This window comes from Leptopilina boulardi, unplaced genomic scaffold, assembly GCF_019393585.1.
Source record: "Leptopilina boulardi isolate dan_hultmark-lab unplaced genomic scaffold, ZJU_Lbou_2.1 LbouV2_202, whole genome shotgun sequence".
NCBI classification, from domain to species: domain Eukaryota; kingdom Metazoa; phylum Arthropoda; class Insecta; order Hymenoptera; family Figitidae; genus Leptopilina; species Leptopilina boulardi.
Window position 1 is genome coordinate 2,550,942 of NW_026137755.1, and position 24,830 is coordinate 2,575,771.

The 24,830-nt window shown below is 27.3% G+C and overlaps 4 protein-coding genes across 4 annotated transcripts; all 4 read right to left on the reverse strand.

Annotated features, from left to right (window-relative positions):
* Positions 1 to 2,337: 2,337 nt before the first annotated feature.
* Positions 2,338 to 4,338, reverse strand: LOC127278277 (desmoplakin-like). The gene is made up of 4 exons (XM_051299918.1): positions 3,979 to 4,338; positions 3,223 to 3,897; positions 2,769 to 3,099; positions 2,338 to 2,553 (listed from the first exon to the last, which is right to left on the reverse strand). The coding sequence occupies exons 1-4, from the start codon at positions 4,036 to 4,038 to the stop codon at positions 2,339 to 2,341; spliced, it is 1,281 nt and encodes a 426-aa protein (XP_051155875.1). The 5' UTR covers positions 4,039 to 4,338; the 3' UTR covers position 2,338.
* Positions 4,339 to 12,653: 8,315 nt separating this feature from the next.
* On the reverse strand, positions 12,654 to 15,555 carry LOC127278288 (uncharacterized). Its single transcript, XM_051299932.1, has 6 exons — positions 15,435 to 15,555; positions 15,032 to 15,184; positions 14,833 to 14,918; positions 13,929 to 14,184; positions 13,339 to 13,525; positions 12,654 to 12,786 (listed from the first exon to the last, which is right to left on the reverse strand). Exons 2-6 carry the CDS (start codon positions 15,039 to 15,041, stop codon positions 12,714 to 12,716), a joined length of 612 nt encoding a protein of 203 aa, XP_051155889.1. The 5' UTR covers positions 15,042 to 15,184; positions 15,435 to 15,555; the 3' UTR covers positions 12,654 to 12,713.
* Positions 15,556 to 15,735: 180 nt separating this feature from the next.
* On the reverse strand, positions 15,736 to 17,724 carry LOC127278456 (uncharacterized). Its single transcript, XM_051300190.1, has 5 exons — positions 17,574 to 17,724; positions 17,015 to 17,152; positions 16,287 to 16,421; positions 16,065 to 16,148; positions 15,736 to 15,990 (listed from the first exon to the last, which is right to left on the reverse strand). Exons 1-5 carry the CDS (start codon positions 17,722 to 17,724, stop codon positions 15,827 to 15,829), a joined length of 672 nt encoding a protein of 223 aa, XP_051156147.1. The 3' UTR covers positions 15,736 to 15,826.
* A 1,028-nt stretch (positions 17,725 to 18,752) lies between these two features.
* LOC127278290 (uncharacterized) lies at positions 18,753 to 19,678 on the reverse strand. The gene is made up of 2 exons (XM_051299934.1): positions 19,511 to 19,678; positions 18,753 to 19,010 (listed from the first exon to the last, which is right to left on the reverse strand). The coding sequence occupies exons 1-2, from the start codon at positions 19,671 to 19,673 to the stop codon at positions 18,760 to 18,762; spliced, it is 414 nt and encodes a 137-aa protein (XP_051155891.1). The 5' UTR covers positions 19,674 to 19,678; the 3' UTR covers positions 18,753 to 18,759.
* Positions 19,679 to 24,830: the final 5,152 nt, after the last annotated feature.

The following is a 24,830-nucleotide window of genomic DNA, read 5'->3' on the forward strand; positions in this document are numbered from 1 at the left end:
TTATGTGAGTATAAAGTGAAATAAAATTTTTAAAAAAATTTATAAAACAAAACTTTTTTTTTTAATAAATAATTAATATAATAAAAAAATGTTAATATTAAAAATGGAAGGTAAAATTGTTTACAACTTTTTCAATTGTTTTGTAACATTAAAATAACTTGATAAAAATATGAGGGGAATTTGTTAATTTTCTTTTAAATATTTGTAGTAGGTATTTTCATATTATGCCTTATCAAATATTTATAACTACTTACATCTCAGGTATAACATTCCTGATAGTAAGTATTAATTAATTATAAACGTCGTTAGAAATTTAGTAATTTGCAAAAGCTTCTTTGTAATTCAGTACTAAATTAAATTTCTTCGAAATTATTTTTAGAATAATTTAATAATTGCTCATTTTATCTCTTGCTTTTTAATTTCCATAATATTATAATACAGTTTTATTGATATTATTATTATGTTATTAACTTTCATTAATTTTCAATATTTAGAAAAACAATAACAATTTGAATAATTTATTATTTCATTTATTAATTACTTACATAAATATAATAAATATTTATATTTTTAATTTTTTTTAAAGAATTTGTCAATGAGAAAAAATTTTCAATTGTGATTTAAAATCTAAAGTGAAAGGTCCTATATTATATTTGTTTTGGGAGAAAATGGTAATTTAATTATATAATTCAGTGATTTCTATAAATAAATATTTTTTGAAAATACTTGGGAATGAGGAAGATGAAACCAAAATTAGAGAAGTATTGGTTCAGCGGTATCTTGGAGTGATTCGAGTGACCACAGTGATCCTGTTGGTGCTCCGGGAATTCTATCACGCGGTCGCATTCTCGGACTCCTATGGGAAAGTCCTCCGGTACTTGAATCAATTAAATATCTCAGTGTGCTAGAGAGAACCTGTACATTTCTCACTATCGTCTCCTGAATAACTAATTTATAATTAAAAACGATTTATATTTCAATTAAAATCTATTCTTACCTTATATTAAATTATCATCTTGGGTTATATATCAACTAAATTCTCTTTCAAATGAACCAATTTATCTTTCATATATTTTTTATGAATTAAATTATTTATACAGATATATATTATTTAAAATATATAAAATATTATTAATTAATAACAGATTTTTTTCTTTATAAAACAGTTAAAACATATACCTAATATGGTTAGTTATCAATTCAATTTTGAGAGTGGAATTAATATTAGAAGGTGAAATTGAATTTTATTTAAATTACTAACCTCGAGGCTGATGATAATGATTATACCACAGTTTATCAGCAAACCCTTTTCTTTTTCCACTTGGATATCTCAACTCTTCGCTTTTCTCCCCCCTTTTTCTTCATCCTCCTTTTCTGTCTCACGATCTTGTCCCTCTGGTTTCATAAAATACTGGAGATTTGGCATCCCCAGGCTTTTAACCCTCAACAACCCTCATAGTTATAATCTCACTAACAAATTTATATTTTATATATTATTAATTTGAAAAAATGACTTAAAATATTTACATTTTCGAAAAAAAAAATAAAATTATTTTATTCATTTTTTTTAAGTAGATTATTATTATTAAAAATGCTTAACGTCCATATTAATTAGATGGCTCATTAATTAAATGAGATCTAAAATGTTGATAATAAATTAATATAAACATATTAGTTTAATTTTTAACAAAATTTATTAAATAACTTTACTTTTTTTCCTCTCAATTAAGGCTTTGTTGGAAAAAATTTTAATTATCTCGTGCATATTTTTTTATCTTTTTTTTCCTTTTGATTTTTGTATTTTCCGTTTTTTCATTAATTGCATTTTTTATTTTTATTCCAAGCCCCTCTCTTTCTCTCTCCCTCTCTATTCTGAATTATATACCATTTCTTTTGTAATACTCATTGAAACTAGTTTTTACGAGTCATTGTACATTTTTCTCGTTTTTTATTAAAAAAAAAAAAAAAAAACGCTTTGAAAATGAGTATTTGATAACATTTGTATTCTTTACATTCTCATCATTTGAGAAGATATTATAATTGTTCTACTTTTGAATCACGTCAAACTTCAATTTTTATAAGAAATATAAACGATTTTTTTTTTTTTTTTAAGAAGAAAACCCATTGTTTTTACACATAGTTTTTGTTGGAATTTCTTTATTTTCATAAATTGTTAATAATATTAAAATTCGTTATTTAAAAACGGGACATTTTAAAACTACAATTTTCCAATTAAAACTTTAATCAAGAAAAGGGAATTGTTTGATATTAAAAGTCTGTTGCCAGTAGAATTAGCATAGAATAATAAATGAGTAATTGTTAACGAACCGAGTTTTTTTTATTTCTTTTCTGATTTTGTACAGTCTTTGAATATTTCTTTAAGCTTTTGTAATTTTTCTTCAGCTGACGATATCCACTCTAAGGCCTTATCAATTTCAACGTTTGATTTTTTTTTATCATTTTTTAAATTTAAAGATTGAATTTTTTTTATCATCTCCAACTTGCTGGATTTTATGGAATCAAAGATATCACTGAGACACTTGAGAATATCGACTAAATTGAAGACAAGAATAATTTAATTCTCGAACGAACGTTTTTACTTTTTTAAAATTTTTTTTTATCGAAACATTGTTTGATATTAACTGTTTTTTCTATAATTATCTTTTGTCATGAGTCATCTATTTTTGTTTAATTTTTTTATTTATCTATTTCTATTTTCTATATAATAAATAAATTATAAAAATATTTTTCTAAAAACAAATTGTTACCTTCGTTATTTTTATTAAAATCATTTTCACTGCATTTTTCTATAACTCGTTTTGCCTCTTGAAATAATTCTTGTAAATGTCGATCTTCTTTATTGGACTTTTTTAAAGTTTGTGTAAATTTTTCCGATGTTGTAATTTCATGTAAAACTAAATTTACTATATTTAGAGCATCTTTTTGTGCTTCACGAAGACATTCCAATTTTTCATCACGAATTATTGTATTATTTTCTTCATTTGGCAATTCTATTGAAATTGTAATCGTATTCAATGAATTTTCTTTATTTTTTTTTTGAAAATTATTTTCAATTTTCTGAGATTTTTTATCTCTTTCCTGCAAAAAAGTTTTTTTTAAATTTCCATTTCATATTCATTTAATTATACTTTTTTTTAATTCAATATTTTTATGAATTTTTTTTTTAATTATAATATAAATATAGGTAGAAGAAAAACTGACATTTGAATATTTAATGCAATTGGTGGTTTTCTCGATAATTTCAGGAAGAGTTTTTGTAACTTCAATTTGTGCATTTTTTAAGCAGAGATTCGCTGATTTTAAAACTTGATCAATAGTTTCAATTGAATTATTTGACGAATTTTTTAATTTTTCCAAAAGATTTCGATATTTCTCGTGCGCTGTTTTATTTTCAGTTTCTACGCATAATTTAATGTTATCTTTTTTATTTAAACATTCCTTAAGTGCGCGTGTTGTTAATTTTTTTAAATCACGAACATCATCTAAATTATTTTCATATTTACTTCGTACATTTTCAAGTTGAATAACAGTTTGTTCACTACAATTGCGAATTTTGTTGTTAAATTGTTTTTTAATGTTCTCAATTAATTGTGTATATTGATTGAAACACGTTTTGTTTGCTTCTAATTGAAGTTTGGAAATTTGCGCTATCTCCAAAATTGATTGCTTTGCTTGTTCAATTTCCTTATTTAGCAAATGATTATTCGCCTTTATTGAGTCGTCAATTTTTTTTGTCGCCGCAGAAAATAATTCCTCGACTTCCTTTGATTTCAAATCCAAGGCCAATGTGACTTTACGCAAAAAATCGCGAATTGATTTCGCGTATTTTGAATTTAACGCGTCCTTCTCAGATTTATGTCTCGTACTTTGGCTTGTCTGAAAAAATGAAATAATTTAAATAACCTAATTGTGGATTTGTGAAAAAAAATTAATTTAACATTCAAATAATATAAAAACCTGTATAAATTTAAATTGATTGATTTTATGTGCTCGTTGAATGTTTAAAAAGTTCCACATCCTTATTCATCTTGACATATAATTCAAGTTGAATTTTTCATCTGTACTTGTCAAAATTATTTGACAATTTCTTTTTTTATTTCAATTGAAAACGAAGTATTACGAAAGCTGGACAAGTGGCTCTGTTAAAATCACATTCGACATGTATTTTTTTTTCTTTTTTTTCGAGTACAGAAAGGCAAGAAAAATACTAGCCGAGAAAAGTTATCTTATTTCAGAAGTCTGAAGTCAGCTTCTATTACTTCTTATCTTCTTCTCTCTGAATTTGATGCTGATCACGTCTCGAATACCAAATCTACGAGTTCGACTTAACCTTTGAAAAAACGTCTATCACACAGAGTGAGAGAGAGAGAGAGAGACTTTTTTATTTTATTTTTTGTTTGTCTGTAAATAGTTGAGTGAAAATTTTTTCTTTTTCTTTTGTCGACTTGTCAGACAGATAATTAGGCTATGTATTTTATATGTCAAGTATTGTTTTAAATAAAAACATATTTTTCTCTAAAAATACCATTTTTTTGTAAGAAAAGAAATTCAAACTTGAAAGTGCATTTCCTCATTGCTTCTGGAAAATATGAATATTGTAAGACGAGCTTTTAAGTCCTAAAGCTCTTAAGTACTCTCGAGTCTAGCAGTTCTTTTAATTTTTCATCATGGTTGTAGCCTGTTTAATCATACTCAATGAAACTTTTATAACAATTTTATTACTTCTCTGAAAAATATGTGCCCCCTAAATGTTAGATTGCAAAAATTTATTTCTTTAATTTAAATAATACATGTGCTTAAAAAAAGAAATTGATTTTTTTATGTTATACCAATAAATAAATAATTAATTTCGTTATAAATGTGAAAGCATTTTTGGGTTGTTTTTAATTATTTATTATTTTTGAAAGAACAAAATAAAAAAAATTTCTCTCCATTGCAAATTTAAAAATAAAAATTTGATACCTACAAAAATATATTCTTTATTGGAAATAAAATGATTGCATTTTGATTCCACAATAAAAAAAACTGCCATTATCCTATAGTATCCAGGGAATAATTTGTAAATTTCATGTCTCGATGTGATGGGATTTATTCAGGGCTTTTTTTATATTACATTAAAGGATAAATATAAAATTGATGTGCATTAATATATAACTGAACGAAAATTTGTTTATAGAAAAAGAAATAATTAAAATATTTGTTTTAAATATTTGTGTATAAAAAAATACAATTTTTTGACAATTCATTTTTTTCTTTGACTTTTTTTGTATTTCGAAATAAAGATAAACTTTTTTTTATTGTATATTTCCTTAATTATGTTATTTTGAGATTGGGAATTTTATTAGTTGTATATGATTTTAAACAAGTTATTTATCAAATGCATCGAACATAGAGCAACTTGAAAATTTATTATTCTCTTGTGATATGATAAAAAATGTGACTTGTCCCATCTCATTTTTATTTTTCCCTTGCCTGACTCTCCAGGGATCAATAACAACATAAACTTGCTGAGTTTCATGTTTTATCCACAGCTAAAAGCTAATTTTGAAACAAACTATATCCGGTCCTGTGTAAACTCTAATAATAAAAAAAAATCCATTAAACCAAATTAATAATTTCATGATTCCTTTTATTAATACATCGAATTGTAAAAATTAAATTTTCTCCCAATATTTAGAATTGTATTATAAATTTTTTTCCATTAAATTGCAAAAAAGGGAATAAAATTTTGTTAATTAAATTGAAAAAAATGAAAGTTAAATTTTTTTTTTTGAGACAGATAAAATTTAATATATTTTACTCTTGAAAAAAAAGTTTTCAAAAAAGAAATTTCTTTTGAGGATAGCGAAAAGGTTTAAATTCAGATTTCAATGAATTCAGCTTAAAACGACAATCTTTTAGAAAATTTCCACGTCTGAGAGAGATGTGATCTATGAAGAAATCTTCTTTGATGCTTTTCTCACTACTATAAAAAAAAAGGAAAAAAAGGGACATCGAAATGCGGACGCACGAGGCTTTTGAAGTCTGATCCCTTCTTTCAATGCTACACATAGTCTAAATATATCGAGATATATTTTTATCTGAATCTATTTATCAATGGAAAATGTCTACTTTGTCTGGATTATGGAAAAATTGTTCTCTCTTTTTATTTTTTTAAAGTATTATTTTATTCTCTCTCAACATTAAAAATTCCAAAAGTCTCGATTTTATATATATATAATAAAAGGTAAAATTCCATGTAATTCCTCTCATTAATCTTATTTTAAAAAAGAAAATTCTATTTTATAAAATTTATTAAAAAAATTTTATTAACAAAAATTGAAATATTTTGTATATTTTTCTTAAAAAAAAAAAGTTTTTTCTAAAGTTGTATAAAAATTTTCTTGTGAAAAAGTATATTTTCGCTCTTCTTTTTTGCGACGAAAATTCTTAGATATGGAGATAAATGAAAGTTTGCACTCGTGCTGCATTCAATTTTGACAAAGCTTTTTTTGTCCTTTCATATCAACGTTATATAGTTGAAGAATGATCCGACTCTCTTCTGAGAGGGGGTTTCTATGGAATGTCATGTATTCGAGACTCGAATCCAATGCAAGGATGGTACCATGGCCTCAATTGGTTTCAGGTATTTTCCCTCCAATCGATCGTCTCCGATTGCAGTATTCATTCAGTACATATTATATATACGCATTTCTCGCTATCATTTTAAAAATAAATGAGTTTTGAGCATTTTATAAAGTTCTTTTCATATCTTTTTTTTCAATTGTATGCGCCTGGAAATATAATTTCAATTAACCATTTGTTTTTCCTTAGCATTATTTTTCAATCGAATGATAGAGAAAATAAAAAATAAATTATTTTATTTATTTATAGTATAGGTATAAAATAATTTTTCATTTTAGGTATATATGAATTTTCTTCTTTTGTACACGCTCATGGTCTTTTGCACTTGAGCACGCATTCTATTCGAGATAAATACATATATCTTTACATGAGTGAGATAATTTTACGTTTATCGCGGATACTTTTTTTTCCTTTTTTAGAAAAGAGAAAGAAAAATATACATTTAACCTCATTTCAGTAAACTTAAGACCAATTCGTGTTTTCTTTTCTCTTTGCACTATACAATATATAGAAGCGAGAAAACAAAAGTTAAAGTGAAACTATATGGGACGAAAGAAACAAGCAAGTGCTTTGAAATTTTCTTAGGTAATCCTTTTGAAATTTTAAACTTTTACTTATACAAAACGAAGTTGAAAATAATTTATTTTTTTAACACATTCCAAACATAATTTATATTTACTAGCAAATTATTATTATTATTGTTAATTTCTATTTTTATTTTTTTTTTGCAAAAATGTTAATATTATTAATTTTAAAAGAAAAGCTCAACAATTTGACAAATATAAATGCCACAGGCAGGAAGGGAAAAAATTTAATTTACTTCCCGTTAGTAATTTCATTTCTCCTCATAAAAAGAGAGGACTTTGGCTCAGGGTCTTAAAATAAAAAAAAATCCGTTTTTCTTCACATAATCAAAAAGATTTTTATACCGTCTTTCATTAAAAGTTGATTTTATTTGTCAATTTCTTCCTTTTTATCATCTCGAACATAATTATTGTAGAGTTATTATGAGATAATATATTGTTGTTAAAAAAGATAATAATCTCAATATAGAGATGACAAAATTTTTTTAACGATACTAAATACAATATAAAGTTGAGATTTCGTGAGAATGTTGCATCACTTGTGTATGTATGTATATGAATCGTAGTTTCTGTTTAGAGGTAGCAAGCATGGGCCATTGCGTTTTTGAGAAAAGTTAAAATTGCAAGTCGTAAACGGTACTTTATAGGTAGTATGCTTCTCCCCAAAGGCGGGAAACTCTAAAATATTGCTTCTTGTAATGCACTGCATACATCTTGTAAGGTCGTCGTCGTCGTCTAGAAAAGTTAAGGGAAGGAGAGAATAACGAAATCAAGTCGTTGGAATTATGGGAAAATTGACTTTTTTTATTCCATTTGAACTTGATGACATTTTTTGAAAAATTATCCCTCTAACATCTTCACAAAAGTCCAGATCAATCAGTAAAAAAATATTGTCTCTTAATTTAAAAGAACTTTTTAGAATTTTCGTACTTAAATTTAATTAACATAGGAATACAAAACTTGTTGTAAATAATGGATGAGAATGATGATTCTCTAAAGTTAGTTAAATCTAACTGAGGTTTACCGAACCAAATTGTCAAAAGTTGATCGTGAACAACTTGGAGAGGAGAACCTCTCTCTCTCTCTCTTTCTCTCTCTTTGGTCAATACGTCACTAGCACCGATTACTTGGGCGAATAGAAGCGTGAGATCGATTTCGAAACGGAATTTCTCAGATAGCAACTCGTGTCTGCGGTGTCAGAGAACATCCGTGGCTTATCTTGAATCGGACAAGGACCAGTTTGGAGGAAATTACATCAGTTTAATCGGAATTGCCCACTGACTAATCGAATAAATAATGAACCCCTTAAAGTCAGGGGCAGTGATTTTCTACGTGAGGTGATTGTAAAACCACATTTTTATAGTCATTCTTTAACACGTTAATATATTTTCAAAAAAGATTCATGAGAATTTAGAAAAAATAACTGATATTATTTAATATTTATTATTATTAATTTTAAAAAAATTTATGTATTACTGATTCCGTAATAATGATTCTTCAAATACAAAAGGTTGGATCTACTTAACTAAACGAGTTTAGCTTAACTCTTAATGTTTGACAATTAATATCGCAGGCAGATAGTACTGAAAACGTTGGCGTTTCCGTAAATGGAAAGTTATGAGAGTCATTAGTAACCACTGTACTTTATCATCGCTTAACAAAAGACAACGAGAAATTCCTCTCAACCTTTCATATTTATATATAGATATATATTTATGAAAAAATCGCTATATACATTTTTTCGGGATAAGAAAAACCAGTGATCAGTATTTTTTTAAAGTGAACATTAATTTTCACTGCCTGATACAAAACAAAAATACGTTTGAATTCTTGTAGTTAAGTATCAGTAGTAAAAGTGAATTTTAGTCAGACATAGTTTTTAATTCTCGTTGAAAGGTAGTCTCAGTAGTTAGCGACAGTTGTGATCAAACGAACGCAATTTTATAGTGGTAAAAGTTAGACAGTCAGCCAAAAACACCATTTCTGAAAAGCAAAAGCCCGATATAGTCAGACAAGAGTAGTAGTAAGAATTCTTGTATTTTAGAATCAGTAGTGAAAGTCAATTTTAGTCAGACATACTTTTCAATTTTTGTTAAAAGTTCTCAATAGTAAAAGCAAACAAAGTTTTAAATTCTTGTAAATATATCTCAGTAGTAAGTGGCATTTAAAGTCAGGCGAAAACTCAATATGAAACACTATCAGGAGTTTAGATCAATTCTATGTCAGGCATAACGTTTAAAATCTTTCACAGCAAATTTTAGTTGTTCTAGTGAGATAAAATATTTTAAATATTTTAAAAAACAAATCCAAATTCTTATTTTTCTCTCGTTAATTTCGAAATAAAGAAGATATGTAAAAAAGGTGTCAAAAATATCGTTTTTTTAAAAATGAAAATTGGAGTAGATGGATCTGGTAAATTATTGTGTTTGGTGAGATACAAAATTCAGTTGTACTTTCCGTTCAAAGCTGTAAGGATCGTTCAACACTTAGCTACTCAATTTGTTGCGTTAGATGAAGCTCTTCGGGCTTCTTTCTTTCTCTCTCTCTCGTACTTTATAGTATATACTATATACACAAGTCTAGATTCTAGAAACTCATGGCTATGCTTTTTACGATCAACCATCCTTGTAAGTAGCTGCATCCACGTAGCAACTCGCATTTTTTACAAATAAAAAAAATGAACTGTAACATTTTAACGATTCCCATTTTCCAGGCCAAACTTTTCTTCGAAATTGGTACATTTCATCAAAAGAAAATGATTATTATTATTTATTTAATTTGTCAGATTGTTAGAAAAATTTGGAAAAAATAGTAGTTTGAATATATTTTTCTTTTAAAGTCGTTGTCAAAGTAAACAGGAAGTTATGCCGTTGATTACCTTTCAATAAATTAATAGATACACGTAACATTGCTCAATTATGCATTCTGTATAATGATAGATGCGGTAAAGCATAATTGTTCAAGTTTTGTCACGCGTTTCATTGTTGATTACTCTCTATGAGTCCATTTATGAAGTTACATTGTTATATACATATATATGTAGCCATATACATACGTAACTATTGTATATCCCCATAGCGGTACTGCAATGCAAATTCGTTGAAATAGTTTTCAATTAAAGTTTATTTTACCCCATGGGCCAAAACTCTATTTGTAACAGCAGTAAACAAAAAATTTTTCTTAATTAAACATTAAAAAAAAATTTATTAACCTAGTTTTGTATTCAATTATTATGATAAAGGAAATTAATCATTATTCGTATATTTGAAATTGAAAATTTTAATTCGATATTTTTTTTTTGTTTCAGGTGAGTACTATAGATTTCTTGTGTCACTATTGTGTGGCAAGAACAGAAGATGCTGTCTACGGATCTGAAGAGTAGTGCATTCTCACTCTACTTTGAGATATTGTAGCTGTCTTGTTCTTAGCTATCTGTTGAACAAGATACCAAGCTACATACAAGTGTCTTATTGCGTTTCGCTTGAGAAAGCATCGTTGGGTAAGAGGAATACCTGTCTCGACACATATTGATTGCTATATTCCAATCAAGAATGCAATGAGGGAAGAGTAAATAGACCTGCAAATTGGATTTTAATCATTTCTCATTTAAAAAGACCCGCGTAGAAATGGTCAACCCAGGGAAGACCCTGGGAGAAGGTTCGAAGTAAGATGTAAAAAACCTTGGCGAAACCATAGGCTAGGGCAAATACATTCCCTGGGAGAACCCTTGCTTATGATCGTTTCCCATGGTCTGGGAAATGCCTGGCTGAAGAGCAGAAATACATTTCTTTGATTGTAATGAAATTAATGCACTTTAACCCTTGTAGAACCATGGACCAAGACAAAACAGTTTTTACCCTGGATGAATCATGGCAAAACATTTTTTGTCTTTTTTATTGAACTTTTGTCACTGTCTTTAACCCTCGGCGAACCATGGATTGAGACAAAAATGTTTTTACCCTGGATGAACCATGGCAAAACATTTTTTGTCTTTTTTATTGAATTTTTCTTACTTTAACCCTTGGCGAACCATGGATCAAGACAAAACAGTTTTTACCCTGGGTTAACCATGGCAAAACATTTTTTGTCTTTTTTATTGAATTTTTGTCACTGTCTTTAACCCTTGGCGAACCATGGATTGAGACAAAAATGTTTTTACCCTGGATGAACCATGGCAAAACATTTGTTTTCTCTTTTATTGAATTTTTGTCATTTTGACCCTTGGTGAACCATGGATTAAGACAAAACAGTTTTTACCCTGGGTTAACCATGGCAAAACATTTTTTGTCTTTTTTATTGAATTTTTGTCACTGTCTTTAACCCTTGGCGAACCATGGATTGAGACAAAAATGTTTTTACCCTGGATGAACCATGGCAAAACATTTGTTTTCTCTTTTATTGAATTTTTGTCATTTTGACCCTTGGTGAACCATGGATTAAAACAAAACAGTTTTTACCCTGGGTTAACCATGGCAAAACATTTTTTGTCTTTTTTATTGAATTTTTGTCACTGTCTTTAACCCTTGGCAAACCATGGATTGAGACAAAAATGTTTTTACCCTGGATGAACCATGGCAAAACATTTGTTTTCTTTTTTATTGAATTTTGATCATTTAACCCTTGGCGAACCATGGATCAAGGCAAACCTGTTTTATCCCAGGCTTAACCATGGCAAAATATTTTTTCGACTTCTTAATACAATTAAAGCTTTTAACCTACGGCAAATCATGGCAAGAGACGCAAACATTTTTACACTAGATGAACCTTGGCAAAACAATTTTTAGTTTCTGTAATGGACTAAATACACATATAACCGTAGTAAACCATGGCAAAACAATTTTTCCAATTTTTAATGCAATTAAAGCTTTTAGCAAGCGGTTAACCAACGAAAGAGACACAAACGTTTACAAACTGGCTGAACCATGGCAAAACAAATTTTTTGAATTTTTGATTCAATTAAAGCTTTCTACAGGCGAAAAACCAAGTCAAGAGTTACAAACGTTTTCACAATAGTTTAGTCATGGGAAAACAATTTTCAGATTCTTTAATACACGGTAACTTATACAATAACGATTTTCATTCAGATGATTTTAAAAATCGTATCGAATTATTTGAAATACCTGTCCTTATAATTATAAATTATGCGTGCGTTTAAAATGATTTCCAGACATTGTATATTATATTTTATAAATATTTTATTTGTTTAAACTTTTTTTAATTAGTTTTTAATAGAAACCTTTCGAATTTAAAAAGGATGTAAAGTAAGTGATATAAGCATTAGTAAGTATATAGTGAGTAGTATGAATGAATATTATGAATAAGACGAAGAATTAATTAATATTAATTAATTAATAAGAATATTACGAAGAATAATAAGAGTAATCAATAAATAAATATAAATGAAACAGTTTTTTTCGTTATTTATCGGTTCTTGATCTCTTGCACTTCTGTTGAGAAAGGAAAAAGTTGTTTCTTCAAAGATTATTAATTTTCGCTTGGGCTCATTACTTTTCGTTTTTTAGCCTTTGATTGGTTATCAGTTGCTGAAGGTTCCCCACTGTTTAGGGAGAAATTGTATGAGTCTTTACATGACATTATATTTTATTATTTAAAAAATCTATTCTTTGTTTTAGAGGATTATTCTTGTTTTAAGGGGAGGGACCGATGATTTCAACTTTTTGGAATTAATGTTGTTAAAGGGTGTCAATTCTTTTTCTGACATTATTTGGGATCTAAAAGTATTGTGAATTATCAAAATTTAAAAAAAATTGTTTTGACCATTTTATAAATATTATTTTTTGAAATTATTAACATTTTTAAAAATCCGTACGTTTGATTGTTCAGAATCATGAAAAAAGCCTACAAAAAAATTACACATAAAAATAATAAAGATTGTAGAAAAAATTTTTTCAGAAATTTTATTTTTCGAAAAAATTGAATTTTCTTAAAATCAATACGATTGATTGTTGAGAATCATGAAAAAAGTGTATAAAAAATCAGGAATGAAGAATAAGAAAAAAACTCGACTGTCGAATATATTGAACATCTCTCTTAAACGAAAAATTTTTTTTTCAGTGTTCAACATTTCTTAAACATTTCATTTAATTACCTAAAAATTAACTCATCATTTGCAGATTCTTTATCAACATTTTTGTCTTTATTTCTTTCAGTCTCATCGTTTCTTTCTACTGCAATTGTGTTACTTTTTTTCGGGTTCCTTAAAGTGCAACATTGATTATTTAAAGTCTCAACATATTTTTTATGCGATAGTCCTTTCGTTTTACTTTCAATATAATCTAAAATAATTTGTCGAAAAGTTAGTAAATTATTAAATTTATAATCTTTTGAATTTGAACCAGTTATAAGAGCCCATTCATTAATTAAGTAGACGATTTTGGCTAATTTTGACCCCTCTCCTGCTCCAAGTAAGGACACATGATTTTTCATACTCCCTCTCCCCATTCTTACGTAAGTTTTTAAAAATCTTATTGTAATTAAAAAATTAATTACAACAATACAAGTGGAAAATATTTAGTAAAATCTTATGTAAGCTATGTGTGAAACTCTGTAGAATAAATTAAATTATTTAAAACAATAAAAGATTTTTCTTCAAAATTTATAAATTACGATATTTCGGTTGCAAGAGCTGTTACGGTACTGATTCAGATTCAAAAGGTAATGAGAAATATTGATACACACTATATACAGCAACTCTAATTCCATCTGGAATTGACTTTCTTATCTTTCCAGATTTTGTTTGTCCAAGGGCGGTCATAGTTTTAAGCTCTTCTTTACCTACTAATTCGAGCATCAGACGTCGAACCAGTTCTTTTGGTTTTCTTTTAAATCGGGTAAATTCAATTTCTCTCGCTTTATTAATAACTAACTCGTCATTTATTATGAAAACTTTTTTTGATGTCGATGCTAAATGTTTGCTAGCTGCTATGTTTGCATGCTGTATTGAAATAAATAACATATTACTATATATATTGTAAATATATTGAAAAATAATAAGTTACATTATTAAATGATGGATATGACTGAAAAAAGTGGATGAAGTAAAACGTAGATTAAACAGAAACAATTTCATGATAGAATAAAGACTGAAAGTTTAATGACCGGGAAATTCGTAAGATAGTTAAAAGTATTTTAAGGAGAAAAAAATATGTGAATTTAGGGAGGAGTCCACACAACCGAGTAGGTAGGAGAAGGTAAAAGAGTCTAGGTATTTAAGAAATATGAAAAAAGAGAAAGTAGCAATAGATGGTGAGATTCAGAAAAAGAGAAAATTAGGTATATTGGATGGGAAGAGAAAAAAGATTGTGTAATGATGTAGGTTTGGAGAGGAAAACTTGGAACTTTTATTGGTTGAAGAGATTTAAGATGGGAGTTCCGTTTTTTGTATCAAAGATTCGGAAGCTCAGGCACTGATGAGTATATTATTATATTTTAGAGATAAAGATAAATGCGATTAGGTTAAATTTCATAGTAATTAGAATAAAGATATTATACTGTATTTACAGTATTTGTCAGTATGAATAAGTAGAAATGTATGTATTTGAATCCTCAAACCATTCAATATATATTTTAAAGGATAACGAACTTGATTTTCAGTAGACGTATTTTCACTTAATTCTCCTTCTGCATAGGCCAACCATTCACGAAGAAAGGTAACAACTTGCGGAGTTACTAAAGAAGAAATAATGTCTTTATTTAAAATACCGAAAAAAATAATAAATTTGAGATAGCGTCATTTTCTAAAAATGTTGTTCCATTAATTTGTTAGGTTAAAATTATTGTACCTTTCGGCATTTGAGGTTTGAAAACATTAGGCGTACGTTTATCTTCATTAATTATTGATTCTTGCTCTGAATTTTCCCCTTCAGAATCTTGTGAAATCTCGCTAACGTTGTCAGTATTTAAATTTTTTTTGTCATTTCTCTTTAATTTATCTCCTTAAAAATAGATTATAAATATTATTTTTCATAAATAAATGAGAACAAAGTCATATAATTTACACTACCAAGAAAGAAAATTTTTAAAATCTTTTTATGTTTCTTATAAATTTTTTTTTATAATTTAGAAAAAATTGAGATAAAATATGAGTAAGAATTTACATAAATAGTAAATGAATAGAATAGATGAGGGCATGCAGAAAACAGAAAGATATAGAGAAACGGTGGATTTTATTGTTAAAACAGTTACCAGTGAGGATTTGAGGATTGACATGTTGAGGGAAGCGTTCCTCTTCGGATAAGATTGACTCATTATCCGTAACTTCGTCGTCAGAATCATGTGATAAGTCCAAATCGTTATTACTTTCAGAAGATTCGTTTTCATCTCTCTTTGACTTTATACCTTTTATATAATTGTTATATTACTTTTTCAGAAAGTAAGAAAGAAAGAGAGATGGATGGAATCACAATGAGGGATGAAATAAGAAGAGTGATGAAAAGAAAAAATGAGGTGAAAAATAATTTAGAAAGAAAAAAGTGTAGGAAAAAAGTAAGAAGAAGAATGAACCAATGAAAGATAATGAATGAATTGAATAGAAAATGAGTATCTGAAGGAGAGACCAAGAAATAGATAAATTGTTTTTAATTGTTGAAACCGTTATTATTCAGGATTTCAGGTTTGGATCGTTCAGGCAAGCGTTTCTCTTTGGCCAGGATTGTCTCATCACCTGAAACTTCTTTGTCAGAATCGTGTGGATCCAAATCGTTATTGGATGTTGCGTTTTCATCTCCCATTGACTTAATACCTTTTAATGGAATTAACATATTACCTTTTCAGAATGCATGAGAGTCTAGACATTTGTAGGGTTGAAATTGTTACCTTTTGCTATTTGATGTTGGAAATTTTTATGAACTCGTTTATCTGGGGCTAAAGTTATCATCTCAGTAATTTTTGGCTTACCTTCTTTGAATAAAGACTTTGCATTATTTTAGATGATAAAGTAAAAACGTAAATAACAAAAAAGGGGCGGAATTGGGAGTATAAGAAAGTTAAAATATGAAAAGAGTGCAGTCAATTTGTTCATTAGCACAAAATAGTTACCTTTCAATATTTTAGGATGGGAAACTTTAGTCACTCGTTTATCCAGGGTTAAATCAGTTCGTTGTTCTTTCTTTGCGCAATCGTAATTTTTTTTACTGTTTAATACTCCTTTTTCAGTTTTTTTGGACTTATCGTCTTTAAATAGAAATTATTATTATTTTATTACTTAAATTATATTATTAATATGAAAAAATAATGATTGAGACAATTAATAAAATAAGACAAGATCGAAAAAAAGTGTAAGACATTAAGTAAGAAAACTGCAATAAAAGACTGGGAAGTATCAGAAAGAGTCAAGAGAGAGAGGGAAACAATAAAAGAAAAAAGGAAAGGAGAATGAAATAAATAAAAGAGAGAAGTAGAGATAGGACAAAAGAAAAAATAAAGGTGGTGATGAGAGAGGGAGAATAGAGAAATGATAGAAGGAAAGATGCAAAGGAAAAGTGTGCGATATACGATATTAAAGATAAAGATGATGAAAGTCCAGGGAAAGAGATAAAGACAGCAAGTAAAAGGTAAAAGAAAGAAATGGGATCAGAAAGAGGAATGGAATATAAAGAGTGATGAAAAGAAAAAATGAGGTAAAGAATAGTTTAAAAATGATAAAGTATGAAAAAAGAAAGAAGGAGAATCAAAGATAATGAATAGAATAGAAAATGAATGTCTGCAGGAAAGAGCAAGGAATAAATAAATTGTCTGATTTTTTTGTTCAAACTTCAAACAGTTACCATTTAGAAATTTAGGTTTGGATTGTTCAGGCAAGCGTCTCTCTTTGGCCAGGACTGTCTTCGCATGTGAATCTTCCATGTAAGAATCGTGTGGGATGGTGTTTAAAAGTTTTTTATCTTCCCTTTTTGACTTATTGTCTTTGAAGATAATTGTAATATTAATATTATTTTTTCTTAATATGTTAAGATTTAGTGCCTACTCCAAATAGTAGGTATCTTATTAAAAGATAAACTTGTAGTCACTTTCAAAATGTAATAAATAAAGTTATTAAAGATTTAAGATAGATACGAAAGTTTATTTAATATTATTAAAAGTGACTAGAGTGAACTTTAAAATACTTCCTTTTGCGGTAACAGTTATTCAAACTTAACTGTCATGAAAGACGATTTAAAATAATTTTTTTTTGCTTTATTAAAGATCTTTTTTCGTTAATTTTACTAGTAAAATAAAAATAAAATAAACAATGATTAAGAGAGATATAAAAAGGTAAAAGTGAACAAGAAATTATAAAATAGAATAAAAAAAAGAAAAATTTGTTTCTAAGGATAAAATAGTTACTTTTCGGTATTTTAGGCTGGGAAACTTTTGACACTCGTTTATCCAGGATTGACGTAATTTGTTGATCTTCTGAATTTTCGCTGCCGAAATTTTGTGGTATAATATATTCCTTTTTATTATCCAGTTGTCCTATTCCAGTTTTTTTTGACATATCGTCTTTAAATATAAAATTAGATTATTTTACATGAAACAAGGATGAATGAGAAAATAGTGGGATAAAAATATGTCGTTTAAAAGTAAAATCCCTTCATACCCAGATATTAAGAATATTCTACGGACGTTATGGGGATAGCCTATAAGAATACGGATTTTGGTAGGGTATAATAAAAGAGAATTTTTGGATATTTTTTAAAAAAAAATGTCAAACGGAAAAGTCGTCAAATTGACCAATATATGGCCTCGTAAGCGATATATGTGTTAAGGGTAGTTTTAGGGGTTCAAGCGAGTTATACTGAATATGAATTTTGGTAGGGGGTAAAAAAGAAAATTTTTTGATATTTTTTTAGAAAAAAAGAACAAAAAAATTGTCAAATTCTTAATTTTTATGTATTTAATCATAATGGGAGTTGTTTTTACCCTATTTTTTAAAAATGTCAATTTTTTATTATTAATATTGTAGTTTGGCACCAGTCTAAATATTTTCTAAAAGTTTTTTTTTTAATTTTTTTTGTTCGGCGAACGTTTTGCATGTTTGTATTAGTGGTAACGAAAAATAATAAAGAAGAAATGAGTAAAAAAATGTAATTAATGAAAGAAAAAAAAGAAAGAGTAAATGTGTAAGAAAGTGACTTAAAAAAGGAAAAAGAGGACCAGAAAATCAAGGGAGAGAAGAGAACCTAAGAAGGAGAAAAAGAGAAAACATAAATTAAAGTAAAATAATATATTAGAAAATAAGTGGGTAAAAAAGTAAATATAAAAAAGATAGCAGAAGAGATAAGAGTGAGGGAGGGAGGGTAAATTAAAAAAAGGAAGGGCATAAGAAAATAAATATGTAAAAGAGGAAATTGAGGAAAGAAATTAAATCAGAAAGAGCAAAAATATTCAGAAGAGATTGAGTAACAAAGAGATAATAAGAAGAGTTAGAGAGAAAAAAATGATAAAAAGAAGGAATGTAATAAATAAATCCAAGGTGTAGAGGTTAGAAATTGAAAAGAGAATAAGGGAAAAAGTTACGTGAAGTATAGTTTTAAAAGAATATAAAATTGACATAAATATTACTCTTTTCCTTAGAGCTTTTGGTTGCATCTACCACATCAGCAAATGAACCTAATTGAAAAATTTTATTGTTCATTTCATTTTCAACAGCGTTTCGTCGCTTCTTTTTATTTGTCTCATCTGAGTTGACATTTCGTTTGGAAACATTTCTTGATAAACTTTCCTTGTTCAATATTTTCCCCTCTCTAGAAACTTCCATCTTCTTCAGTTGGTTTTTATTTTCTATATTCATTATAATTATAAAATTAGAGGTATAAAAATTCATCCTTCATATTAAAAGCAGGGGTTAGAAGTAAAATATTTTTTCAAATATATATTTAAAAAAAAATAATATTAATATTTATTGATAATTAAATTAATTAATTCATAATAATTAAAAATTAATAATTAATGAAAGCAGAGGTTAGAAGCAAAATATTTTTTAAAAATCAATATTATGTAAATTATTTAAAAAATAATATTAATATTTATTAATAATTTAATTAATTAATAATAATTAATAAATTAATATTTAATTAATAATTTAATTAATCCTTAATATTTATTTTATTTACATTATTTAAAATATTTTTCAAAATTTTTAATGATTCTATTAATTTTCTTTTTCAAATAATCAAAAAATTTCATTTTCTTCAAATTAAAACTTATTGAAATTAGTTTAAAAAAATTAGAAAAAAGTTTATACGTTATATGTTTATTGTTTGTGAAGAAAAAACAGTTACCACTTCTTGCTAATAGTATAATTTTATATGACGTTCCTTTTACAACAAGGTCGGTTTCCTTTCCTTCACCAATATTTACTAATTCTTTTTGTTCTTCGATTACACTAAATGATTTTTCTTCTTTCCAGAATACTAAACAATAAATATTCTTTTTGGTCGACATTTTTGTTGTGCAATGACTACGATCAACTTTAACTCTAAATTGACACATCAATAATCTGAATTTTGTCACATAAAACAATTGTTATAAAAATTATTATAAAAAAATATTTTAAATACTTCGAATTTATTTACATGAAATCATATTTTTTAAATAATTTTGTTTAATTAAAAAAATTTGTAATTTAACTACTAAGAAAAAGGTTTAGTTTAAAAACATTAATATACATAAATTATATTAAATACACATAAATTAAAATATTTGATTCTAAAATTTGTTTTTTTATCGCTTGTTTTTTGCAATTGGAAGTTAAAGTTTTTAGTATGCTTAATATATCAAAACTGAAATTTCAATTTGTGTCATTTGAATGTTATTTTCATACAAGTTTGTTTTATTCAATTCAAAATAAAAAAAGAAAATTTGAATATTATTTCAAATATAAAATATGAAAATAAATTAATTTAAAAAAAATTGTAAATAAAATTTTTTATTGATAATATTGTGAAATGAGTCAATACAAGGATTTTGAAAATTATTCTCTTTCCACACAGAGAAGGATTTTACAAGCTCTTCAACATAATGAAGAAAATAATTTATTTATGTCAACTGATTCAGTTAGTTAATTTGATATTTATTACCAATTTTTCACAAGTGTATAATATACGTGTTAAATTGTTTAAAAAAATATATATATAATTTATGTAAAAATTTTTATTTTTGATAAAATTTTTTTTCTTACGTATTTTATTTTTTTTAAATTTAATTAATTAGCAAATAATTATCAAATAACTGATAGCATTTCACAAATTTTATGAGCTTTAAATTACCGTTCCCCGACGTTTTTCCTAATCCATTTTTCCTAATGATATATTCCTAACAACTGTTTTTCCTAATATAACCTTTTTCCTAAAACAATTTTCCTAATGTCATTTTCCTAATTCAATTTTCCTAATAATATTTTCCTAAAGTATATATTTCCTAACAGAATTTGGAACAATATAATTTTGTCTAGTGTAATGAATGTAGTCCATTAAAACATTTGATTGTTTTTTAGTCAACAAATTTCGTGTCATTTAAACCAACCTGACAAATTATATGTGTTCAAAGTTTATCGAAACTCAAAATTAAATTATAAAAGTTAAAAGTTTATCAAAATTAATAGTTAAAATCAACAACAATATTGTTGACAATTACGAAACTTATAAGGAGGAAAATAGAATTTTCAAATATCTCGAAACTTTGGCTCACACTATTGTTATCTAAATTTCATTACTAATAACCGAAACAATAAAGCAGCATTTCAGAACTTTGCTCACTTTCATTTGGAATTTAAATAATTTGGAACTTAGAAAAAATTAATAGCTTTAGGAAAAAATTAATAGCATTAGGAAATTTAGATTAGGAAAAAAGTATTAGGAATTTGCTTTTTCGGAAACAGTACTTTAGGAAAATAAAAAATTAGGAAAAACAGATTAGGAAAATAGGTAGGGAATCTTAAATTACATAACTTTGTTTAATAAAGAATAAAACCAAATGTTAATTATTGGTTTTTTATTGTTTTCAGCTACTTAGTGTTAAATAAACTTTACGTTAATTATTGCTATTTTTGTACTAGGACGAAAAAAAGAAAAGTATGACTATAAATTAAAAATCTCTCTGATTTTTTAAGTTAAGAATTAATGTGGGATATATTCTTGTAATAATAAAATAAACTATGTAATAGGAGTCTAATAATGACGATGAAGAAGATATGCAATCTTTGGAAGAAGAAAAAATAAACTTTTTGGACGAAGAAAATCAGATTGACAGTGATTATAGAGATTCAGATAATAATGATTACATTGATACAGAAGATGACGAATATGATGATCAGTCTAATGATGGTGAAATATTTTTCGATAATTTACTAATTTTTTTATTTGAAAAATAATTTAATATTCAATACTTATAGTTACAATATTCATATAATTGAGAAAGAATCTTCTTCAAAGCTTATGATTAAAAAATAATAGAAAACTTTTCTTGGATAAGAAATAATTCTAAACAAATTTTGCGGCCAATTCGGGATAGAATAATTTTTTCAATCATTTTTAAAATCGATAAAGGGGTTAGGCCATCTTAGAGCATGGAAAAAATATACATATTTTGCAAATCTTTTTACAGTGAGTAAGAGACATTTTGGTAAAAAGTAATTAATTATACTTTATAATAACTGTATTTTTTAAATTGTTTAATTTCATGCATATTTTCCTCTTTAACCCCTTTGGTTAGTAATGCTCGCTGGTTAGAAATACGCGGCTCTATTCAAATAATGGTGCAATATGAAATATTTTATTTAAACTTTTTTTGATTTAAAATCTTACAACACATTTCTTTGTTTCCTTCATATATCTTTTCCAAATTATTTTACAGTATCTTTCTTATAATTTTTTTTGTATTTGTGCTTTGATGTCTAGTTAACCCTTTCAGTTCCAGTGGTCGATATATCGACTACCTTTTATGCCATCAATTTTTATCAAAATAACTTAAAGCAAAAATTTAAACAATTATATATTTTTCATTTTTATGTTTCCATAATTAAAATTTAGGAGTTTTGTAACAAATTAATGTATATTATTTTTTTATTATTAACAAATATATATACGGCAACGCATCATTTCAGGTTAAACTTTATTGTAATACAATTCAATTATTAACATATAATCATGGGTATTTTTAAAAATTTTAAATTGCTTAGATTTAGAAAGGGCTGTTTTAAAAATGTTGCGTCTTAAATTAGACACCTTTTCTGTCTTAAAATAAGACTTTCTTTTTAATTACGAATCTGAAACCAGATAAGCAAATTCAAAATGTCGGATCCAGTATGGCTAAAGATGAAATTAAAAATTAAACAAATTTGCTTAAAAGTTGTCACACAGGGGTTTTTGAGTCGCAGAATACGAATCTAAAAATCATTTTTTTAAATTTTAAATGTAGGATTTAATATCTCGCTGTTGCTGATTCTAAAAATGTAATCCGTTATGGAAAATTCAAATTAAGGGATCAAAATGGCGAAAAAGTTTTTAAAAAATTATCTGATTCATTTAAAATTTGTCACTCGAGGATTTCAAGGTCGCCAGTACAGCAAATAGATATCCCTCGGATATATCGAAAAAATCATATATATCCCGCAGATATGTCCACTGTATATATTAGGGATCGTTCACATATTACGTCACGCTATTTTTCATTATTTTTTAACCCCCCCTCCCCCACATCACACACTATTCTATACATTAGCGCCATTTTTTCTACAGGTCGTCACACATTCAACAGACCCCTCCCCCCACTAAGCGTGTGACGTAATATGTGAACGATCCCTTAGATCTCTCTGGGATATCTCTGAGATATCAAAAGTTCCCTCTATTAAGAAGTCTTTAACATTGCCAAACGTCGGGCCAACCATGGCCCAGAGTTTAGCCAACCAATTTATTCTATGCCGTTTAAAATATGTTTCGTGAAGTTTTGTCAAATATCGGGCCAACCATGGCCCAGTGTTAGCCGAAGAGTTTATTCTATGCCGTTTCAAATACGTTTTAAGAAGTTTTTTCAAACATCGGGCCAACCATGGCCCAGAGTTTAGTCACCCAATTTATATCAAGTCGTTTAAAATACGTTTCAAAAAGTTTTGCCAAACGTCGGGCCAACCATGGCCCAGAGTTTAGTCACCCAATTTATTTCAAGTCGTTTAAAATACGTTTTAAGAAGTTTTGCCAAACGTCGGGCCAACCATGGCCCAGAGTTTAGCCAGACAATTTATTTCAAGTAGTTTAAAATATGTTTCAAGAAGTTTTGCCAAACTTTGGGCTAAACATGGCCCAGAGTTTAGCCGAAGAGTTTATTCTATGCCGTTTAAAATACGTTTCGTGAAGTTTTGCCGAACGTTGGTCCAACCACGGCCCAGAGTTTAGCCGGAGAGTTTATTCTATTCCGTTTAAATACGTTTCGAGAAACTTTGCCAAAGTTCTGGCCAACCATGTCCCAGTGTTTAGCCAAAGAGTTTATTCTATGCCGTTTAAAATACGTTTTGAGAAGTTTTGCCGACCGTTGTTATAAACGAAAGTAATAAATTTCTGCCTACCCCCCTCCTCCTTAACATTAATGAAGCATTCTAATTTAATTACAAATAAAATTGTAAAACTGGATTGTCATAGAATTAATTGATTATTAATTCGCAGATGATTCTGATATTTACTTCGAGGCGAATGAAAATATGTCAATTAGTAATGATGGTGATTCTGATGATAGAATGGAAGAAAATAAAGCTAATAATATTGTTTTTAATCAAGATGTAGAAGACTCAGAAGATTCAGAAGACTCCGAAAGCTCCGAAGATTTTGATGATCCAGAAGATCCAGAAGATCCTGAAGATCCAGATGAAAATCAAAATGGTCCTTTATATGAAGGAGCACGAATAACTCACGCGGAAAGTATGTTGTCAATTCTTGCACTGGTTTTGCGGTTTTCTTTAACAGGTGTACTTTTGGTAAACATTTTAACTTTGATAGAATTGCATTGTCCTGTACCAAATAATTGCCCAACATCATTATACATGTTTAAAAGATACTTCGAAAATTTGCAAACTCCTTTAAAACGACATTTTTACTGTAGCAATTGTTTCCATGGATTAGAAAATGAAAATGAACAATGTCCTAATTGTTTAGCCTCAACAGATGCGAAATATTTTATGACAATGTCAATTAAAGAACAGCTTCGAGCTCTTTACAAACGACATGGTTTTCTCCAAAAACTAAGTTATCGGTTTAATCGAGCGAAAAAAGTGCAAGAAAATATTGAGGATATTTATGATGGGAGTATTTATCAAGAATTAAGTTCTGCAGGTCACCTACTCCATAATCCTAACAATATATCATTCACCTGGTACACAGATGGAATTCCTATTTTTAAATCATCAAAATTTTCAATGTGGCCAGTTTACTTTGTTATAAACGAATTACCTTACGAAGAAAGATTCAAGAAAGAAAATATTATTCTCGTTGGACTGTGGTTTGGAGAACAGAAGCCAGTACCAAACATGTATCTTTTTCCAATTCATGATGAAGTCATGGAATTACGAAATGGCATTGAAATAAACACACCTGATATTCCGAATCCAATTAT

Coding starts and splice junctions, on each gene's coding strand:
- LOC127278277 (XM_051299918.1), bottom strand. CDS start 4,038: ATGTGGAACTTTTTAAACATTCAACGAGCACATAAAATCAATCAATTT. Junction 3,898..3,978: donor ATCAATTTAAATTTATACAG/GTTTTTATATTA, acceptor TCATTTTTTCAG/ACAAGCCAAAGTACGAGACA. Junction 2,554..2,768: donor TTTTAATAAAAATAACGAAG/GTAACAATTTGT, acceptor TCTTCAATTTAG/TCGATATTCTCAAGTGTCTC.
- LOC127278288 (XM_051299932.1), bottom strand. Junction 14,185..14,832: donor ATACGTCTACTGAAAATCAA/GTTCGTTATCCT, acceptor ATTTCAATACAG/CATGCAAACATAGCAGCTAG. Junction 12,787..13,338: donor AATGATGAGTTAATTTTTAG/GTAATTAAATGA, acceptor CTCCCTAAACAG/TGGGGAACCTTCAGCAACTG.
- LOC127278456 (XM_051300190.1), bottom strand. CDS start 17,724: ATGTCAAAAAAAACTGGAATAGGACAACTGGATAATAAAAAGGAATAT. Junction 17,153..17,573: donor CCAGCCTAAAATACCGAAAA/GTAACTATTTTA, acceptor TTATCTTCAAAG/ACAATAAGTCAAAAAGGGAA. Junction 16,422..17,014: donor CAAACCTAAATTTCTAAATG/GTAACTGTTTGA, acceptor TTCTATTTAAAG/ACGATAAGTCCAAAAAAACT.
- LOC127278290 (XM_051299934.1), bottom strand. CDS start 19,673: ATGTCGACCAAAAAGAATATTTATTGTTTAGTATTCTGGAAAGAAGAA. Junction 19,011..19,510: donor TATACTATTAGCAAGAAGTG/GTAACTGTTTTT, acceptor TAATGAATATAG/AAAATAAAAACCAACTGAAG.